The 18,453-nt window shown below is 54.8% G+C and overlaps 3 protein-coding genes across 5 annotated transcripts; 2 read left to right on the top strand and 1 right to left on the bottom strand.

Moving 5' to 3' along the window:
- The first annotated feature begins 1,048 nt into the window (after window positions 1–1,048).
- On the top strand, window positions 1,049–9,126 carry LOC121091529 (cytochrome c oxidase subunit 5A, mitochondrial). Of its 2 annotated transcripts, none has more exons than XM_040601459.1 (5): window positions 1,049–1,175; window positions 4,805–4,921; window positions 6,011–6,132; window positions 7,514–7,636; window positions 8,963–9,126. In XM_040601459.1, exons 1-4 carry the CDS (start codon window positions 1,091–1,093, stop codon window positions 7,625–7,627), a joined length of 438 nt encoding a protein of 145 aa, XP_040457393.1. In that variant the 5' UTR covers window positions 1,049–1,090; the 3' UTR covers window positions 7,628–7,636; window positions 8,963–9,126. The 2 variants fall into 2 exon arrangements, with proteins under 2 accessions (XP_040457393.1, XP_040457395.1); XM_040601461.1 differs by lacking the exon at window positions 1,049–1,175 and adding an exon at window positions 4,388–4,406.
- Window positions 9,127–9,952: 826 nt separating this feature from the next.
- On the top strand, window positions 9,953–14,367 carry FAM219B (family with sequence similarity 219 member B). The gene is made up of 6 exons (XM_040601987.1): window positions 9,953–10,058; window positions 11,314–11,416; window positions 11,694–11,784; window positions 12,191–12,268; window positions 12,543–12,591; window positions 13,143–14,367. Exons 1-6 carry the CDS (start codon window positions 9,981–9,983, stop codon window positions 13,299–13,301), a joined length of 558 nt encoding a protein of 185 aa, XP_040457921.1. The 5' UTR covers window positions 9,953–9,980; the 3' UTR covers window positions 13,302–14,367.
- Window positions 14,368–14,553: 186 nt separating this feature from the next.
- On the bottom strand, window positions 14,554–18,321 carry MPI (mannose phosphate isomerase). Of its 2 annotated transcripts, XM_040601985.1 has the most exons (8): window positions 18,199–18,321; window positions 17,755–17,882; window positions 17,278–17,478; window positions 17,047–17,188; window positions 16,595–16,777; window positions 16,300–16,473; window positions 15,944–16,152; window positions 14,554–15,486 (listed from the first exon to the last, which is right to left on the bottom strand). In XM_040601985.1, the coding sequence occupies exons 1-8, from the start codon at window positions 18,212–18,214 to the stop codon at window positions 15,268–15,270; spliced, it is 1,272 nt and encodes a 423-aa protein (XP_040457919.1). In that variant the 5' UTR covers window positions 18,215–18,321; the 3' UTR covers window positions 14,554–15,267. The 2 variants fall into 2 exon arrangements, with proteins under 2 accessions (XP_040457919.1, XP_040457920.1); XM_040601986.1 differs by lacking the exon at window positions 17,755–17,882 and having other exon boundaries at window positions 18,199–18,306.
- Between the last annotated feature and the right edge of the window lie 132 nt (window positions 18,322–18,453).

The following is an 18,453-nucleotide window of genomic DNA, read 5'->3' as shown; positions in this document are numbered from 1 at the left end:
TGCCCGGTGCAGCGGTGCCCTGCGCGGTGGTGCCCTGCGCGGCAGCCCGGGCTGTGGCTGGGCCAGCCCTCTCCTCCTGCCAGCACGTGGCGCAGCAGCGGCCGAGGGCAGCACGCTGCAGCCGGGGCCGTGAGGTTTGGGCACAAGGATGCGATGGAGCCTGTCCTCCCGGGTGCCAGGCCTGGCCCTGGGGCAGAGCCACAGCAAGCCCTGGAGAGCTGCGGGATGCTGCAGCCAAAGCCGGGCTGGGCCCCCCCATTTTCCCCTCACGGGAAGGAGCCGGGTGCTGTTCCCTCACAGGAGCCGGCAGCACAGCCATGGCGGGCAGGGCCAGGGAAGGGCCTCCCTCGCCTCCCCAAGCCGTGCTCCACCACCTTGGCTAACAGGGCTGCCAGGCCACACACGGGCAATGGCAGCCATGTCACCAAGAGCGGGAGTAAGAAACCCCTGAACGCTAACGCAGCATGAAGAAGTGGGTATTCTTTTATCACACAGCTGGATGCATGGGGGACTCACTCCACCTAACATGCATGCTGTATCGTTCATTCAAGCAGAATTATATAGCCTACGCTTATGTTTATGCATCACATTTCTTGGGAAAGTCCTATTCAGTAGGCAGCACTAGATTGATTAAACGTCAAACACGCTTCTTCTGGGCGTTTTAGAGTCTTTTAGAGGGTCCCAGATAGTCGACCCTACAGTTACAGCTGACTGACCACTGAACCTCCATGTACTTCCCTCACAGGGAGAGTTTAATTACTCACTCACACAACGGCCGCCTCAGCGACCACAAGCTTTAGATGACTTTCCCTCTGAGCACAAAATAACACCACTAAGACCGGCTAGCAATCGCCCCGCAGCGATCCCCCCGAGGCGCCCAGCGCGGCCTCTCAGCCGGGCGGCGGGCCTGACGCCTCAGGGCGGCTGAGGGCGGCACACACACAAAATGGCGGCGGCCCCGCCCCGCGCCCCGCCCGCCTCCCGCCCCGGCGCGGCGTGTCCCTGCGGCGCCGCCGTACCTTCCTCGCGCTGCCGGTGACAGGAGCGAGCGGCGCGCGCCCCCGCTGCCCGGTGCTGCCTCCCCGCCGCCATGCTGCCCGCCGCCGCCGCGCTCCTCCGCCGCTGCGCTGTCTCCGGCCTCCGCGCGGCCGTCCGCCGGCCCGCCGGCCCCGCAGGTGAGCGGCCGCCCGCGTCTTTCCTCCCGCCTGCCACGACTCCAGCCCGGTTTGGCTCGGCCCGGCCCTGAGGGGTCCGGCCCCGGTGGGCGGGAGGCGGCGGGGCCCGGCCCGGCTGGCGCCGCGTCCTTGCGATGACCCGGCGGCGTCACTCGAGGGCAGGCCGCCCCTGCGGCCTAGTGCGCGGGCCGGGCCGCGGCCCCGCTCCCGCCGCCCCCGCTCCCCCCCCGCCGCCCCCGGCCCCGCCGGTTCCTGCGGGGCGCTGAGCCCCTTCCCGGGGGCGGCGGCGGGGCGGGCGGCGGCGCTGTCCCCGGGCCGCCCGCCAAGGTGACATTGACGGAGGTCGGCGGTGACCCGCGCAGCCCGGCACCGGGGCGGCCCTGCCCCAGCGCCCGGCCTCCGCCCGCCCCCCATTAACCCCCCAGTTTATCGGAACGGGAGGGAGAGCAGCCGCAGGCAGCGCGGTGCCGGCCTGGAACCAGAGAGACAGCACCCGGGCTGCAGGGCCTGTTGTCCCAATTAAAAGCTAATTAGCAGGCACCGATCAGGCATTGGGAGGCCTGTGCGTGCCTCTCCTGCAGCACCCCTGAGTCAAATACTTGCAACGGCGAGCATACGGCTGCGATTTTTAAAAAACGGGAAGAAATCAGTTGTGGTCATTCTGTCTGCGTGCTAGGACTTCTTTCATACTTCTCCACCCACCCCCCCCCCCATTTTCCTTTTATATCCATTAAAATTCTGTGCCCGCAGTTCCTTTGCGCTCCTGCTGAATGCTGGCTGCTCTCCGTCCGCGCGGGCTCCGTGTTCTTCTTCTCCAAGGTCTTGTCTTACAAACGCCTCGCTTAACACTTCTGACCCTCCTCGCCTTTGCTCCTGGCCCCGGCGGTTTATGTTTCAGCAGATCTGACATGCTGGGGCCACCTCGCGTGCCCGTGGCTTTAGGTTTACATTAAATAATGCTGCAAAACGTTCTGCCTGTAATGTGTGTGCACTCCTGGGCTTCTCACTGCCCATCTTTTTCCTGTAAATTAATGCTCCTCTTGATGTTTGTTTTTCTTCTGTGCTCATTAACAGGGAAAGCTGACAAATTCTGACGCTCCAGGAAGATTTAACACCTCTTTGCATAATGTTAGGTGACTTTAGCCTCCTGGCTTCTCGAAGTTTGTTGAGTTCTCTTGAAAACGTGCCTCTGCAAACATACTTGCCCTTTGCTTCTTCCGTGAGTTGGGAATCTTCACACGGCTGGGTTGGCGTGGTTCAGCTGTCATATATGCAGCGTGTGTGTGACAGTGACCTTGAGGGACCCCACTGAAAGGCAAGGCACCAGGCTCGCTCCTGCAGCCCCTCTGCTTTGCCAGAGAGGCTCGCAGAGCCTGCTCTCCGATACATAAATGTTCTAGGATGGAAGACAAAGGGTTTGAAAGAAACATAGCAGCAATTGAAAAATGCATCCTGGAAATCCAGAGTTCAGATTCTTGTGGTCTTTTTTATTTTTCTTCAGGATCCTTTTAGTTTAACTGAGTCAGTCCTTTAAGACTAAAGGGAAGGGTTTTGTTGAGCGCTCAGTGGAAAAAGACTTTAGTTTATCAACTTAGAGATGGCATTTGAGAGCTTCAAACTAGGTCTTTCTCAAACTGAAACCTGCTATTTCTCTTTCTCCGTGATTAAGAAAAAAAGTATTTTCCCCCAAATGGGCCAGCATCTGAGGGCCTTTCAGCAGCGTCTGCTCGCTCCCTGCCTGGGTGCAGGAGCATTTGAAGGGGAGTGCTCTTGCTCTGCTATCAGCTGTGCACGTGATTTATTGGAGAAAGCGGGGTCAAAGGTGGGTTTTGGAGCTGGGGAGAGGATGGGGAATCTCCCTATAGAACAGCAAAAGAGCATTATGATTCTGACTTGGCCTGTTGTTTACTTTTCCCTTACGTAGATAAATGAAGATATTTTCATGTTTTGGGAGGGATTGCATAAACCAGAATTGCAGCTGAAATGCTGGACCACGTTAAATTTTGTTAAAAATCTGGATTGCGTTCTGATTGGGCTGACAGCTAATGAGACTGAGGATACTCCCTGAAACCGCTGTGGATTGCTCCGCTGTATTTTATGTAGAATTAGGATGCTGGTTCGCAGTATGCTGTTTGCTGTGATCTTCGAAGTAGAAAAGTCTATCTGGGAAAGATGAAAATGCAACCCAGTTTGGGGATTTCTTCTTTTATTTAAAGCTTTGTAATGGGTCAGTATGAGCAGTTCATGCTAGGTGAAGTAGGAAAAAAGTAACTAGCTATATCTGACTTCCTCTGAAGCGGAGCTTCAGACTGGCAAGGTCATATCTGGTGTACGACCTCTCTGCAAATACGAGTGGAGTGAAATTGCCATCAGGGAGAGGAGGCGGTCTCTTGCCAGGCTTGTGTTCTGCTGGTAAGGCAGCTTGCAGAGCACTCGGACTTTGCAGGGAGGACCCAGCACAGCTCTGATGTGAGTGGGGCTGGCTGTGCCCTAGGTTTTAGTTCCTTTTGAAAAACTGTTCCAACCTTTGTGGGTTGAAAAAGACAAGACATGCAAATGAAAAAAAACAATTTGTGATAAAGAGTAGTGTTGAGGGAAGAAATGAGTTCAGAATCATATCGGCCTTATTTGTCCGTTGGAGTACAATCGACTTCTCTGCTTTATTAATTATCAAATACTAATGCAATTACAACCTTGAATCCAGGAGTTTTATCTTGGATAGGTGCAGAGACAGCAGTTGGCTTTTTTTATTTATTTATTTTCTCCTTCAACCCTTCAGTAGCCTGTTGGAAGAAATAGCTCTCATCCCTTTGCTTTTGAGAGCCTTTATAGCTGAGCTCATGTCATTTTGCACAGATTCCTAGAACCACTTTAGAATGGGCCTTCATCAGCTCTGAACTTGTGCTGGAATCAAAGACCTGCAGCTCATTGCTATTGAGTCATCCATCAAAGTCAGTCTGTTGGTTGGGAAATCTGCTTTTCCTGGATTACAAAATCAGTTATGGAGCAATTTCAGGAGTAGGAAATTACTCCAGAAGAAACCGGAATATTCATCTGAAGTGGATGGGTATACTAATAGGGTATAGGGTTTTATTTCTGGCAGGAATGCTACTGCAAAACTGATTCACACAGCTAAACTCGCTGCATGGACAAGTCTTGTGGTTTTGAGAAGGATTGAATGTGAGGAACAGAACGATTGTGCTGCTTCAGTGTCTTGTTGATGAAGCATGTGTATGTTACATTTTTCTGACTTGCTTGGCTCTGGGGAGATGGAAAATTCTTGTATGTTATAGAAACTGGGATCCCAGAAAAATTATCTTAAGGACTGGTTTCACATAATTGTTTTTCTCTTGCATTTCCCCCTGTCATTAAGTAATCCTGTTCTGACCAAAGGGTCTGGGAACACTTCAGAAGTCTGATGTAGAACAGAAAATACCCACTTTGACACAAAAAACCCAACCGATATTTAATAAGCTGTATTCATCCAGTGCTTATCTAGGCTGAGGTCTCATCCAGACTGACTGTAGTGAGTGAAATATGTATTTTATGGCTTTTGGTCTCTTGGTCAGGACTAAAAATGCAGTTATTTTCTGTTTGTTCAAAGTCTCTTCGGTTTTTTTTGCGTTCAGCTGTACTGCATGCCCGCTGCTACTCTCATGGGTCACAAGAATCAGATGAAGAATTCGATGCTCGCTGGGTGACGTATTTCAACAAGCCAGATATTGATGCCTGGGAGCTCAGGAAAGGTATGTTGAGTGAGAAGGGGGCAGTAACACGGAGTAAATATAACTGGTTTGTAATAGTTTCGTGACCAGAAATAACAACTTATTTTTGCTTTGCTGTTGGAGACCAGAAATAGTGGAAACTGGGAGTTCGGTGTAGGAGAGCAATCCTGTAAATACTCAGCTGGGGCAAGGCACTGTGTGAGCCTTATTTGTTCTGAGTTATCTGGCTGCTCTGCATGTGCTTGTGGTTGGCGTGCTGCCGTCTGCTCAGCTCTGAGCCTGGTGCTGCAGGTGATGGCACCTCACCAACCAAACAAGCGGGTCAGAAGGAACCACGGCACACACAGGGAGGGAGAGCAGGGGTATAAGACTGTGGGAGTCCAGGCTTTGCAAGTTTTAGTAGCCCAGAACATGCATTTTAACACCTGGGTGGGAGGGAGAGAAATGTTTGCTCTGAGGAAAGTGTATTTGAGTTCAGCTGTTGCTTGGTGTGTAACCACACACATTTTTCTTTGGACTTTGACTTACTGGCTTGGCCATAACACGCTGTAGGCTGTTTGCCTGGTTGTCTCCAATTGTTATTTGCTGTGGAGTTGCCAGGTCCCATTAAAATACCCCAACTGGGGCCTAAAAATGTGTTTGGCAGCCAGAGGGATCATTCCAGCATCACCTGAATGACAAGGTGTTGGGCTCTTCCCTTGGAAAGGAGAGGGAGGGAACAGAAAGCAGCTCAAGTTCCAGTTTCGTTAACACCTGTAGGAATGAAGTAATTTGGGTTTATTAAAGATTTCATAGCTGATGTGCTGTGGTGCAGACACTTGACTCCTGTTGGGAGATTGGATAGAACTGGCCCACTGGGATTTCATTGAATCTACTTAAAATCTACATCAGTGAGCAAAAGTGAGAGGGAGGAAAGCAAAAGAAAATCCTTGGGGGCGGGGGGGGTGTCCCCAGAATAGCAGTGAAAGTTGTGATCAGCTTCTAGTAGGGACTGGTGTTCTGGTAGTACTTTATTCTTTTACGAGAGAGCAAAGTAATGCTTGGCAGGTTTCTTTTGGTAGCGTGATGAGCTGATGCCAGTTTCCTTTTGACATTTCCTTCTATTTACAGGCATAAACACACTTGTGGGTTATGACCTGGTTCCGGAACCAAAAATCATCGATGCAGCTCTGAGGGCATGCAGACGGTTAAATGACTTTGCCAGTGCCGTCCGCATTTTAGAAGTTGTAAAGGTGAGTGGAGTGGCAGCCTAGGGTGTAACTGCTGTGTTCGCACTGCCGAGAGCCCAGCAGCAGAAGAGTTTTTCTTGGCTTACTCTTAGTGGTGCAAAGGGAAACCACTGTTTCCTGCTGCCAGAATCAATAGCTTTGTTATGAGCATGTGCTCAGTGACTTGAAATAATTATTTTGAGGTCAGAGTACTCAACAGCACAGCTTCAAGTAAAGCATTCTTACGTTCATGTTTTCCGTTCTTGATGCTGACTCTGGTGGGAAAGTCTTTAAGGATTTTTCTTTTTTTTTTTTTTTTTTTAATAAGCATTACTAGAAATATCTCAAATGAAGGCACCTTACTGGCTTCTTAAAAGGTATGAATACTGAGCTGGCTGGGAGTAGTAACTCAGGAAGCAGCATAGGCTTGAAAAATAACATAAACAAGCACCTTGAAACCTGAGTCCAGCCTTCATTTAACAGGGAGTTAAAGGGGGTGGGGATGGAGGCAGGAGTTCTATTTCAGTTGTAGAAGCCAGCTGTGCTCTTCCAACTGGTTTTTGCCACAAGTGAGGACTGGTGTGGAGGTCTTTGCTGCTAGCTGTCAAATACACACTTCAAACTTTACTCCACAATCAGTTGCTTCCCAGTTTGCCACTTCTGCTTTCTGTATTCTTCTGTAATAGTGGAAGTTTTTAATGGTTTTAGAGACATAAGACCAATGGAAGAACCTTCATATGTTTTTCTTAACTCTCTTATTTTTTTCTCCTGTCTTTTGTCCCCACCATCTAGGGGACAACTCAGTTTATCAGAACCTGGAGACAGGTATATGCTCTTTGTGGAGCTCCATGTAAATATTACTCAAGGAGTGATGTTTTTCCTCTGATTTCTGAGCAAGTTAAATTTTCTCCCAGCTCTGCCCAAAAGCTGATTTTATTTTTCCCATTTTACTGATTGGATATCATTTTCATTCTGTTTCCTAAGGTGTAAGTGGTATTTGGGATGGTTTGCAAAGCATCTCTTGTTGAAGGAGCTTGAGCTTGGCTCCGCTTTGAGTTTTGTGTGGTCTGGCACAAGTCACGGGTCACATCAGCGTGATGTTAAATGAGGGAAGGGTGTCAGGTGTTAAGAATAATCTGCAAATCCCCTGAAGGGGAGTTCAGTATTATTCTGGGGTGCTCTGCAGCCACAGTCAATGGTAGGAGGACTTTCCAGTGTAGCTGTATACAGGTCTTGTTTACTTGACACGCAGGTGGAGCTGGGCCGTGCTCTCCTGTCCTGCAGGAGCTACTTTCATGAGCAGTTGGTGGATCAGGCCATAGACACATTTGTGAACACGTCTTGATTGCAAACCTGACCTTAACAACAGCTTGCTGTCGAAATAACACCGTTCCTTTTTATTTAGGACAAGGCAGGACCTCACAAGGAAATCTATCCTTACGTTATCCAGGAACTTAGACCAACTTTGAGTGAACTGGGAATCTCCACTCCAGAGGAACTGGGCCTGGACAAAGCATAGACCTTATTGGTAAGGGATGTCCTTGCTTCTGAGACTCTTGCATGGGACTCCTGTACCCTAAAACTCTCCTGCCAGAGTCCTCTTCCTTGCCTTCATGGGTCTGTGAAAGGCTGTGAATTTCAAGCTTGTAATGTGATTCTTCAAGTATCTCATGTCACTGCAGGTCTCCTTGGAAAGGCACTAACCCTTTTCAAAGAAGGCTTAAAAAAAGAACAGTGCAGTTGCTTGAGAAGGGGTAGGGTGGTTGGCAACCTCCCAGAAGTTTCTAGATAGCAGTTGCCAAGACAATGGGTATTGCAGCACTTTGTTGGCAGCGTGTTGTTGACCTTTGCTCCTTGTCACCTTGTCCGCAGAAGCATTTTTAGCAAACAGCAGGATCATTTCCACTGGAAATGCACAAACTTTCATTTTATTGTCACAGTCTAGCCAATTTAGAAAACTGGGAGATGCTAATTACTAGGTTATGCTAGAAAATAGGCCCCACTAATGGTAGTCACCCAGCAACACTGAAGTTTCTTCGTGTTACACTTAAAATAGCATCTTTTAGTGTAATTAAACGTTACATTAAAGAGTGCTTTGCTTACAGAATAAACACATCAGCTGTAGTGTAGCCAGAGCTTAGCTGACCTGTGTGCAGAATATCCTTTAGCCTCAATTGATAATTCAGGAGCAGGGCATGTAATATTTCATCCTGATTCCAGCAGCCTCAAGTCTTAGAAAGCCACTGGTTTTACTGGCTTTTTACAGCTGAACTTCTGAATGCTTTCTAAACTTGAAAACAACTGTAACTAAGACATGTAGATCTCAGTCATAAGTACCAGCCTCTTACGTGAGCTGCAGCATATGAAGGTGTTGTTACTAAACAGCGATTTCTCTGCTTAATGAGGATCTCTCATTAAGTATAGGCAAGGCTGAATGTACTTGAACCCCAGACTAAAATTAAGCCCTACATAAAAATCCTCATGGAAGTGAAGTTAGGTAAGGCAGTCTAACATTCTTCAGGAGATGGCCCATGTCATATTCTTTTTTTTTTCTTTTTTTTTTTTTTCTTAATACTCAGAACAGAGGTGGGGGGGGTCAGATGGCAAATAGTACTTAATTCTCGATCTTTTAAGTCCCTACCCTCCCCCTTGCCCAGGATATGATGTCTTGGTGCAAGGGAACGGTGAGGCAGCTGTGCTGGGAATGCCTCTTGGGGGCTGGGTGTGACTAAACGGGGCTTTGAGCGTAAAAGCAAGCAGTGGAGTAACTGATGTGAGACCCCATGGAAACTCTGTGAAGATACTGGGCTGCTGCTTTAACGTTTTTTCTGTTCTTTATTTTTTTCTGTTCCAGGTGCATTACTCGAGCATTTTACCAGTGCTTACCTGATTGTACACAGTCGCCTGGAGACACAAATGTTAACGTATTACCTTATTTGAAATAACTTCTTCCTTTATTGAGTCACAATGTATGTGATGTGAAGTTGGACCTAATAAAGGAAAAACTGGTTTGACTGATGTGGTAGTGGTGGCTTGTGTGATTATTTTTTTGCTTTTATGGGGAAAAGGAAGAAACAATGTGCTTTCCCAAGAGAGTAGGCGGCTATAAATCCTGGCATGGGGTGGCTTTGCCCAAGCTCCTGCTCCACCTTTGGGAAGAGAAAGGACCTGGAGGGCATGGTGACCCTCTGGTACACACCCCTTTGGGGAGGAGGACACCACCAAGTACTTGCAAAGCTTCCCCTGCCCTTGAGCAACAATTTTCCTGTGACAAAGTTGGGGCTTAAGAAGCCTCCAAGGTGGGTGGGAGGCTCCTGCAAGGGGTGGGCTTTTGCTGGTGTCCAGTGGGGCTGGTGATCTGTTCCAGAATAGACGTTGCTCTGAAGACCCTGTTTACCACCTCTGTTCTGGTGCAGGCAGGGGTTTGGCAACAAAAAAAGGGGAAGAAAAAGGAAAATATTTTATTATTTCCAGCTGCCTCCAGAAAAAGGGCATTTTTTAGGAAAAGGGGAATCTGTGCAGGGAAGCGGTTCCCTGTCGCACGGTGGGGTCACAGCAGGGACACCCACTGCTGTGTCCCAGTGGTCCCAGGTGTCTGGTGGTCCTGGTGTCTGGCATCTGGCTGTCCTGGAGGTGCCCGTATCCAGCTGCCCCCGTATCTGATGGGCCGGACGTCTGGTGTCCCAGCTGCCCCAGTAATGTGGTGGTCCCGGTGCCTGGGAGTCTGGTATCTGGCAGTCCCGGCGGTCCCGGGATCCGGCTGTCCCGGGGTCCGGGCACACTCCGCATGCGCGGCGCGCGGGCGCTCCGCCTCCCCGCCTCCCATTGGCTGGGCGGGCGAGGGGCGGGGCAGGGGCGGGGCGAGGGCGGCCATGGCGACGGGCGGCGGCGGAGCCGGGGCTGGGGCCGGTCCCGCTGTGGGCAGAGCCAGCGTGTGGCGGGGCCCGGGGGTACGTGCGGGGCCGGGGGGGCTGGGGGTCATGGAGCTGTATGGGGCACGTGGCTGGGGGGTGTGGGACAGTATGGGGTCTGTACATCGTGGCTATGGGGCTGGGAGGTGTGGGGGGCTGTATGGGGTCTATACATCGTGGCTATGGGGCTGGGAGGTGGGGGGGGCAGTATGGGGTCTGTACATCGTGGCTATGGGGCTGGGAGGTGTGGCGGGGCTGTATGGGGTCTGTACATCGTGGCTACGGGGCTGGGAGGTGTGTGGGGGCTGTATGGGGTCTGTACATCGTGGCTACGGGGCTGGGGGTGTGTGTGGGCAATGTGGGGTCTGTGCATCATGGCTATGGGGCTGGGGGGTGTGTGTGGGCAGTATGGGGGGGCACACCTGGCTGTAGGGGGGCACACACCTGCTGGCCCAGCGCTGGGCAGGTGCAGGGGGGCTGTATGGGGGGGCACGGGGGGGTCCGGCACACACAGAGGGGGGCAGGGCAGGGGCAGGGGGTTGCTGCCTGCCCGGTTAATCCCGCTGCCCGGGCTCCCGGCACACCGGGGCTCCCGCGCGGAAGGCTCTGCCCTGCTAATCCCAGTGTAAGACACTGACGCTGACCCTGGCTGTGCTCTCCGGTCACCGCCCCGGGTCCTTCTGCCTTGTTTCCTCGTTAACTGCTTCCTCCAATTCCCTGTCCCTCCCACACTGATGCCCCCAACTTCCATTTTCTGATTTTTCCTCTATTTTCTTCATTAGTTATTGTATTTCTAGAAGTTCCACCCCTCCACCCCCCCGTGTCATTCAGCGGTGCTGGCTCTCCTTGGCGCTAAGTGCCTTACAGGCAGGGGAGGCTTTTCCTTAAAGCATGGCAAGAAGCTTGAAAGGCTCAAAACCTGTGGAGAAATTAAAATAAAATATATTTTATCTGACGAACCTGCTAGTTAAATCTTCTCCGTCACATTTTCTCCCGAGTATTACTGGAGTCAGGTTCGCAAAGAAGCTGCTGGTCAGCAGTTAGGCTCGCAAAGCAGCTGCTTTTACTTTAGCATCGCCATTCCCAGTAATCCCTTCATCTGCTAATAGATCTGCTTATCCCTCTTCCTCTCCCTCCTGCGGCCACGGCGCAGGGCTGGGAGGAGCCGTCCCTTCCCAGCTCCCAGCCGGCTGCCGGCACCTTTCCCCAGAACAACCAGATGCTTTGAGCTGACTCCGGTTTAATTCATCCGCCCAGAGGTGCTGCTGACGGCGCTGCTCTCCCCTTGTTTTAGCTGATTTGGGCTGACAGCAAGAGGCCGAGCAAGGCGGCGGATGCGGTGGAGAAGAGGGGACCGTACATCATGAGCAAGCCTCCTTCCATTCAGGCCAAGCTGCGTAAGTGACACCCCGGGGACTCTGCCGGGATCTGGGGAGTCATTGACACCTCTCACCCAGGGCAGTGACTGAAAGCCTTTTTACTCCTTGATGGGATAAACCCACGAAACCAAAACCCATTAAAAAAAAGCAACCCATAGGTGTTGCCTATGGAAAGCACCGCAACGCCTCCATGCTCTCCTTAGGGCCAACCTGCCCTGCGCCCCCAACCCCCAAAACCAGGACCCTTGGGGAGCGTTTGGGTGCTTTCAGCTCTGCCCCTGTGCTTGGCTTTCAGAGCGGCAGCGCGAGCTGGCCAAGGCGGCGCTGCGAAGGCAGGGGCTGCTGGGGGGACCCGTGCCGCACCAGCCGAAGCCGGCAGCTAAAAGGTCTGATCCCGTTTTTCTTTACCCAAGATGTATTTTTCATGTTCCTTGAGGAGACTGGGAAACTCCAGAGGATTAAAAAATGAGTTTGGGACCTTAGTCGCTGCTGTGTTGTGGCCAGCAAGCATTCAATAGACCAAAGGATTGCACCTTTCCTGCACAAGTTAGGAGATGCTCTAGCAGGGGCCATGCTCCTCCTCATGGTTTTGGGGATGGTTTGTTTGGTGTTCAGGATCTCATCGGGAAGTCTAGAGCTTAGGTGGAATTTATTCTTAGCTGGGACAATGCCTGGCTGGCAAGGGACATTCAGGACCAGGATTCCTGCCCTAGTTCCTCAGTCCAGCAGCCCTGTGGCTGCATTTCCGCACCAAAACATCTGTTCCGGGCTCACTCCTCTGCTTCCCTGCAGATCGGTGAGGTTTAACAAGGGCTACACGGCGCTCAGCCAGACGGTGGATGAAAACCTGGTCTCCCTCGATTCGGACAGGTGGGGACTGGATGAATATCCCAGGATTTTGGGTGGGGGCTGTTGCAGGCTCAGAGCTGGCTTTTTGGGGGGGGACCGATTTTCCTTGTCACTTGTAGAGTGTCCCTGATTGCACTGGGCATCTCTTAGCAGCAAAACATGCCCATTGTCCCCAGATTTAAATCCCTTGGGATTATGCTGCTGGCTCCCTTTTTCCCCCCGAGATTCCCTTGTCTGCATCCCAAGCAAAGATGCCGCTTCCCAGCTGGCTCTGACCGTTTCCTTCTTCTCTTAGCGATGGGGAGCTGGGATCCAGATGTTCCTCAGGCTACTCCTCCGCCGAGGCAAGTCCAGGGGTTTGACTCTGACGACGTGGTTCCCGCGGCCTCCCTTGTTCCGCTTATGCCTTAGGGCTCTGTGTAGGGGCTGCGATGAAGCATCACCCCATGGGATGTGTGTGTGTCCATCCCGCAGAGCTCTGCTTTGCAACCCACTGCCTCTGCTGCCCGATGCGTTTCAGCCGTGCACAAATCTCCCTTTTGCAAGCCCCAGCTGGCTGCCGCTGCTTTGCCCTTTGCACCTAAAGCATCATCTATCCCCAGACCCTGTAGCGGGGCAGCTGAAAAGCTCCGTCATACAAGGGTGTCACAGCCTGCGGGGTGTTTTGGGGTGCATGGGGTGTGTGTCGGGGTGCTACAGCCCAGGAAAAGCTCTTTGGTCTTGTCTTTACCTTCTCTGCTCTGGTTGTGCTGCTTCTCCACACACAACGGCACTGGAGGGAGGATGCGATGCCTGTCCTGCTCACATGCCTGCTCTTTGCAAGCCCTGGGACCTAAATTTTAGCTAAACGGGGACTAATTTTAACCAGCTGTGCCTCCTTTGTCCCCCCTGGCAGCAGGTAAACCAGGACCTGAGCCGGCAGCTGCTGCAGGATGGGTACCATCTCGATGAGGTCCCCGATGATGAAGATCTGGATCTCATCCCCCCAAAACCTGTCGCCTCCTCTTCTTGCCCCTGTTGTTTCAGAGAAAATCTCTCCTGTGTGATCCAGTAATGCCGCTCGGCCGGGACCATGCAGGAACAGGTCAAAAGCCAGCACTTTTTGTCTTGTGGGATGGCTGTTGGCGTCTGTGTCTCATGCTGGGACAGTGACACAAGAACTGAGTGATGCTGCGATGCTGCTGGTGGTGAGCAGCACCAACCAACCCACCTGAAGGACTTTTCCTGACACTCAGCAATATCAGGGAGAGGTGGCACGCGAGGGGACCTGTCACCTGGCTGCGCTGGGGAGGGAGGGGAGGCAGAGCCCAGGCACCTCCATGGGCGTGTAAAGGGAAGGAATGGGGAGGTGCAGCAGCAAATGCTCTTCGGTTTGCCTGACCTCCTTTTTTCCTCCTTCAATGAGCCACGCCAGGGATCAGGACCTGGCCCCAGGCGCAGGCTGCGCTCCCCAGCCCTCCCTAATGAAGAGGCAGTTGATTGTGGGGTCGAACTGCCACGGTGCAGGACCAGGCTGGGAAGCCCTGAGACCCCTTTTCTATTTATTTCTGCTTTAGTCACCCCTCCTCCCTGGCAGGCTGAGACCAAGCCAGTGAGGCTGGGGTCAGCACAGGCTGGCAGAGCGCCGCTTCATTTACTTATCTTGTGCTGCTTGCAATTAATTGCTGCCGGGTTCCCTCCTCCTAAACCCTGGGCTGATCTGAGCCAAAGATTGCAGCTCTGATGGAGAAGAGAAGCTGGGGGAACCCAAGGGAGCAGACACCGGCAGGCTGCTGAGCTTCGAGCTCCTGCACTTGTTACATCCACCAGCTGCTGTCGCTGGGACCTCCCAGCTTTCCATCTCTCCAGGGACCCATGAAGTTTCTGGGTTTGGAGTGAGTGGCTTGTGGCAGTTGTCCCCAAAGCTGCTGATGCAGGTGCGGGGCAGCCCAGCCCCCCGTGCCAGCTGTGAACCTTCAAAGCTGCCTTAAGTCACCGTCCTGCTCTACTACATAGAGGACAATCAGCTTCTTACGAAGGAACCTTATTTAAATACGTCATGTCTAGAGATCTGAACTGTTGCGTTTTTTTGTATTTTAGTTGTTAAAGGGAACACTCAATAAAGTCGATCTCATTACTCAGAGGTGTGTTGGTGCTGTGCGGGGGGCTCAGCCCCGTTCCCCCCAGCAGTGCCCACTCTGGAGAGCTCCTTCCCTGGCCCCGGAGGGGTTTTGGAGTGATCTGGTTTCCCTGGTCAAGTTTTACACCACTGTCCCGTTTCCCTGGGGAGCTACTGTGTTGCCTGGGCTGATGGTGCTGCAGGGTGATGTGGGGAAGGTCACACCTGGTGCTGGGGTGGGGGTGCTGGAGTGACCCCCAGCCTCCTCCAGTCCCTGACCCTGCAAACACCAGTGCTTCTCCCCATCCTCCTGCTCCCTGCACCACACTGCCCTGTGCCAAGGACAAAGTCATCACTTTATTCACAGCACCAGAGGCTCTCCAGCTCCATCACCCTGCCAAGCAGCCCCCTTTTACAGCCAGGTGAGGGGTGACAGGGCTCAGAGGACTGCTTGCCATCGGCCAGGCTTGGGAAGAGCCCACCAGGCACCCAGGAGCAGCAGAAAACTTCAGCATCACATTCACAGGAGGGAGCAGCAGCTCCTAGAAGCCAGGCAAGAGATGCTCACGACCCAGGGTGCAGACCTCGGGCCTCCCCCCTGCTTCTTGGTAAGAAGGAAGGGGGAAAAAATATATAAAAATATGGAGTGTGCATCGTATGGTATCAGCAGCACCCAGAGGGGACGATGCTACAGGGATGTGGCTAACAAGCTGCGAGGGGAGATGCTCTTCCTCTGCCTGCTCTGCTCCATGCCACGTCCAAGGAGTCGACTGGTGGAATTGCTCTTTCTATATGTCGGGTGCAGGCTGGTTTTGGGGTTTAACAGATGGAAGGGAAACTTCCAAGCGAGATGACTTTGCCCAGGCCAGTTTCTATCTACTCAAATGTGGAGTGATGCAGGGGGAAGCAGCCCAGGTCCTGCTCAGAGGAGACAGCAGGCTCGGAAGAGCAACATCCCGTCTGGTGAGGAGAGGTGGAGGGAGATGCTCTCATTAGCAGAGATGAAGAGCACGGAGCCACGACGCAGAGTCATTTCGGAGGCTGCAGCTGTGGAGGTGCCCACGGCTGTCCCTTGGATCACCAGCAAGATGCTGGCAGAGTCCACAGCGGAGATGAGGTACAGCTTGATGGAGGCGGGGATCTGCAATGGAAAGGGTCACCGCAGCTTCAGACTCCCCCAGTTTTGCTTCTTTTCGGAGGGGGTTGTCCCCATTTCCACCCCGCTGCAGCCTTTGCTGTGCCCAGACCACCCTGTGCCTGCAGCAGCCCAAGTCCAGGGACCTTGGCTTAGCTGAGAACATCCAAGCTGCATCCCCGTCAAGACCTCTTCCCGGTCCTCCCTCTGCCCAGAGCTGCTGGAGAAGGTGAGCGAGCGCTAGGCAGCAGGAACAGGGGAGGGAGAGGAGCTTGCAGCACGGCCCGGGGCTGACACAAGCATCCCCTGCATCCCTCCATTCTCACTTGGAGCTATGAGGGTGAACAAACCCATGCCGAGGTGACCCCAGCCAACACCGAGCTGTCCTACCATGAGCACAGCCAAGGCGGCAGAAGGCTGGGGTCTCCCTCTGCGTCCCCAAAGCGTCCCCCTCGCTGCTCACCTCTATCCTCATGATGGCAAAGTCTGGCACAGGTGGGTCATAGAGGTAGATGCTGGGATCGAGCTGGCTCTGCGTAGCCGGGAAGATCTTGGAGCTGCTGGGTGCTGGCGTGTAGTTGAGCATCTCACACAAGGTGAGGACGTCGATGAATTTGGGGGTGAGCCCGGCGCGCACCGTGTTATCCGAGCATGCCATGCACTCCACGCAGTCTGCGAGGATGGAGCAGTGCTGTCAGCCCACCCCAGCCCTCCTGCACGTCCCTGGCTGGCAGTGGGGGGTCCAACCTCTTGCAGGAGACCGTGGCCACCCTGGGGGACGGTCTTTGCAGGGTTAGGAAAGCCCACGATGGTGCTCACCTCCGCGCAGGTAGGCATGGGGCTCGTTGGCTCCCAGGAACATGGCTTCCCCTGGCTCCAGCCTCACCAGGTTGAGGAAATAAATGGTGAAGCAGCCGATGTCCCCTGGGTACTGGGAGTGCAGCCGCAGCAGCAGGTCCCCGTTGCTCCCCGACGTGTCCTTCCCTTCCGCCGCTGTGTGGGCAGAGACCAGGCGCAATGCTAGGGTGGGAGCTGGGGGGGTGCCCCATCCCCTCCCCTAAACACAGCCCCCCCCAGCTGTCCTGGAGGGCTGCGGCGGGCAGAGGGGACCCACCTTCCTGGGAGATCCTCTTCACCAGCATGTTCAACTGGTCGACAAAGAACTTCTTCTCACTCTTCATCAGGCGGGTGAAGCAGACACGGAGGGCAGCTGAGACGCCGCGGGGGTCATCGCTGCCGCTGCGCTCCAGCTGCTCCGCCGCCACCTCCCCAATCAGCGCCCGCAGCTCGGGGACGCCTGCCAGGGGTGACCAGCACACGTCACCCCACCGCCAGGGAGCCCAGCACCCCCACCGCAGGGAGCCCAGCGCCCCCATCCCCAGAGACCAGCATCCCCACCGCCCGGGAGCCCAGCACCCCCACCGCCCGGGAGCCCAGCACCCCCACCACCGGGGAGCCCAGCACCACCATTGCACAGCCACTGCCTCCCACTCCGAACCCACTGCAGGAAGGAAAGGTGGCACCGGGGGTCCGCCCCCTGTGACCCCCCTCCCTCACCATCCTTACTCTGGAGGAAGGAGACGATCTCCTCCACCGGCCGAAAGCCACACAAGCCCTCGAAGGGGGTGAGAGCGATGGCCATCTCGGGCTTGTGGTTGGCATCAGGGTAGTGCTCGGGGAACTGGGCGTGCAGCTTCTCCGCCAGCTCCTGCGGAGGGCAGAGGACCTGGGTGAGCTCCCCAGGGACACGGGGGCCGGCCGGAGCTGCCCCCCCCATCCTCGGGGTGCTCCCCCTACCTTGTTGGGGTGTGCCTGGATGGAGAGGGCAGTGTTGACCGACAGCACCTTGAAGAGGAAGGGCAGGTGACCCTGGAAGGCGTCCTTCACCTTTGCCCCCAGGCAGGCAGGGTTGGCGGCGATCCACTGGCCCAGGGTTTTTTGGGGGATGCGGTTATCCCGGATAATGGCATCGCCCCGGGGGTGCGCGCCCATCCAGAGCTACGGGAGACAGACAGACGGACCCCTGAGCCCAGCAGCCAGCGGAGATGACTTGTTTTTTTCTCAAGGCTGCTTGGCCCCGGCAGCGATCGATGAGGCCAAGGCAGCTCCCACGGGGGCTGAGTCACGCAGAGGCTCGAGGGGACTGGGGACAGGCAGGGGACCCGCATCCCGACCTCCACCCCTAGCCGGCCGGGCCTGGGATGGATGGATGGATGGACGGATGGATGGGATGGGCGGACACACAGTCCGATGGACACACGGCGGGACACTCACCTCGGCGTAGGGCTGGTCGGGCTGGATGTGGGCAAGGGGGTCACTGCTGGCCACCAGCCTGGCCACCTCGCTCTCCAGCCCCACCTTCCCCCAGGAGTAACTCTGCACCACGCAGGAAAGGGGGAACACTGCGGGGGGAAGCCAGAATTGGGGGCGGGACACACAGAGACAATAATAACCCTCTGCCCCCCCAAACCCCTCCCGGGCCCCGCGGTAGGAGGGGGGGTCCCGGCCGGGCAGACCCCAGCCCTGCGGGAAGGGGGGTGTGTGTGGCGCAGGGCGTGCGGACCGGGTGCGTGTGCAATTTTAAATCGTTATGTAGGGGGCGTGGGGGTCCCTCGGCCCCGCGGGTGACCTGCCCCCCAAGGGCCTCCTATCCCCACAGGGTCCCCACCGCGCTGGGGACAGCCCCCCCGCACAGGAGCCCCCCCGGGCCCCGCTCACCGCGGATCTCCGTCATGGCTCGGCCGGCGGGGCAGGGTACGGCGGGGCACGGCACGGCACGGCACGGCGGGGCAGGCCGGGAGCCGTAGTCCCGCGGCGGCAGCTCCGGCACCGCCTCCCGGCCGGGCGGGGCGGGACGGAGCCGGGTGGGGCGGAGCCGGGCGGGGCCGGAAGAGGAGGAGCCAGGAGGGGCGGGGCGGGGTGGGGCAGCGCCCTCCGCGCACCCTATAGCGGCCATAGGGGAGCCCAGCCGGA

The sequence above is a fragment of the Falco naumanni genome, chromosome 7, assembly GCF_017639655.2.
Source record: "Falco naumanni isolate bFalNau1 chromosome 7, bFalNau1.pat, whole genome shotgun sequence".
NCBI classification, from domain to species: domain Eukaryota; kingdom Metazoa; phylum Chordata; class Aves; order Falconiformes; family Falconidae; genus Falco; species Falco naumanni.
The sequence above is the reverse complement of the archived record's forward strand: the minus strand, read 5'-3'. Positions and strand labels throughout refer to the sequence as shown.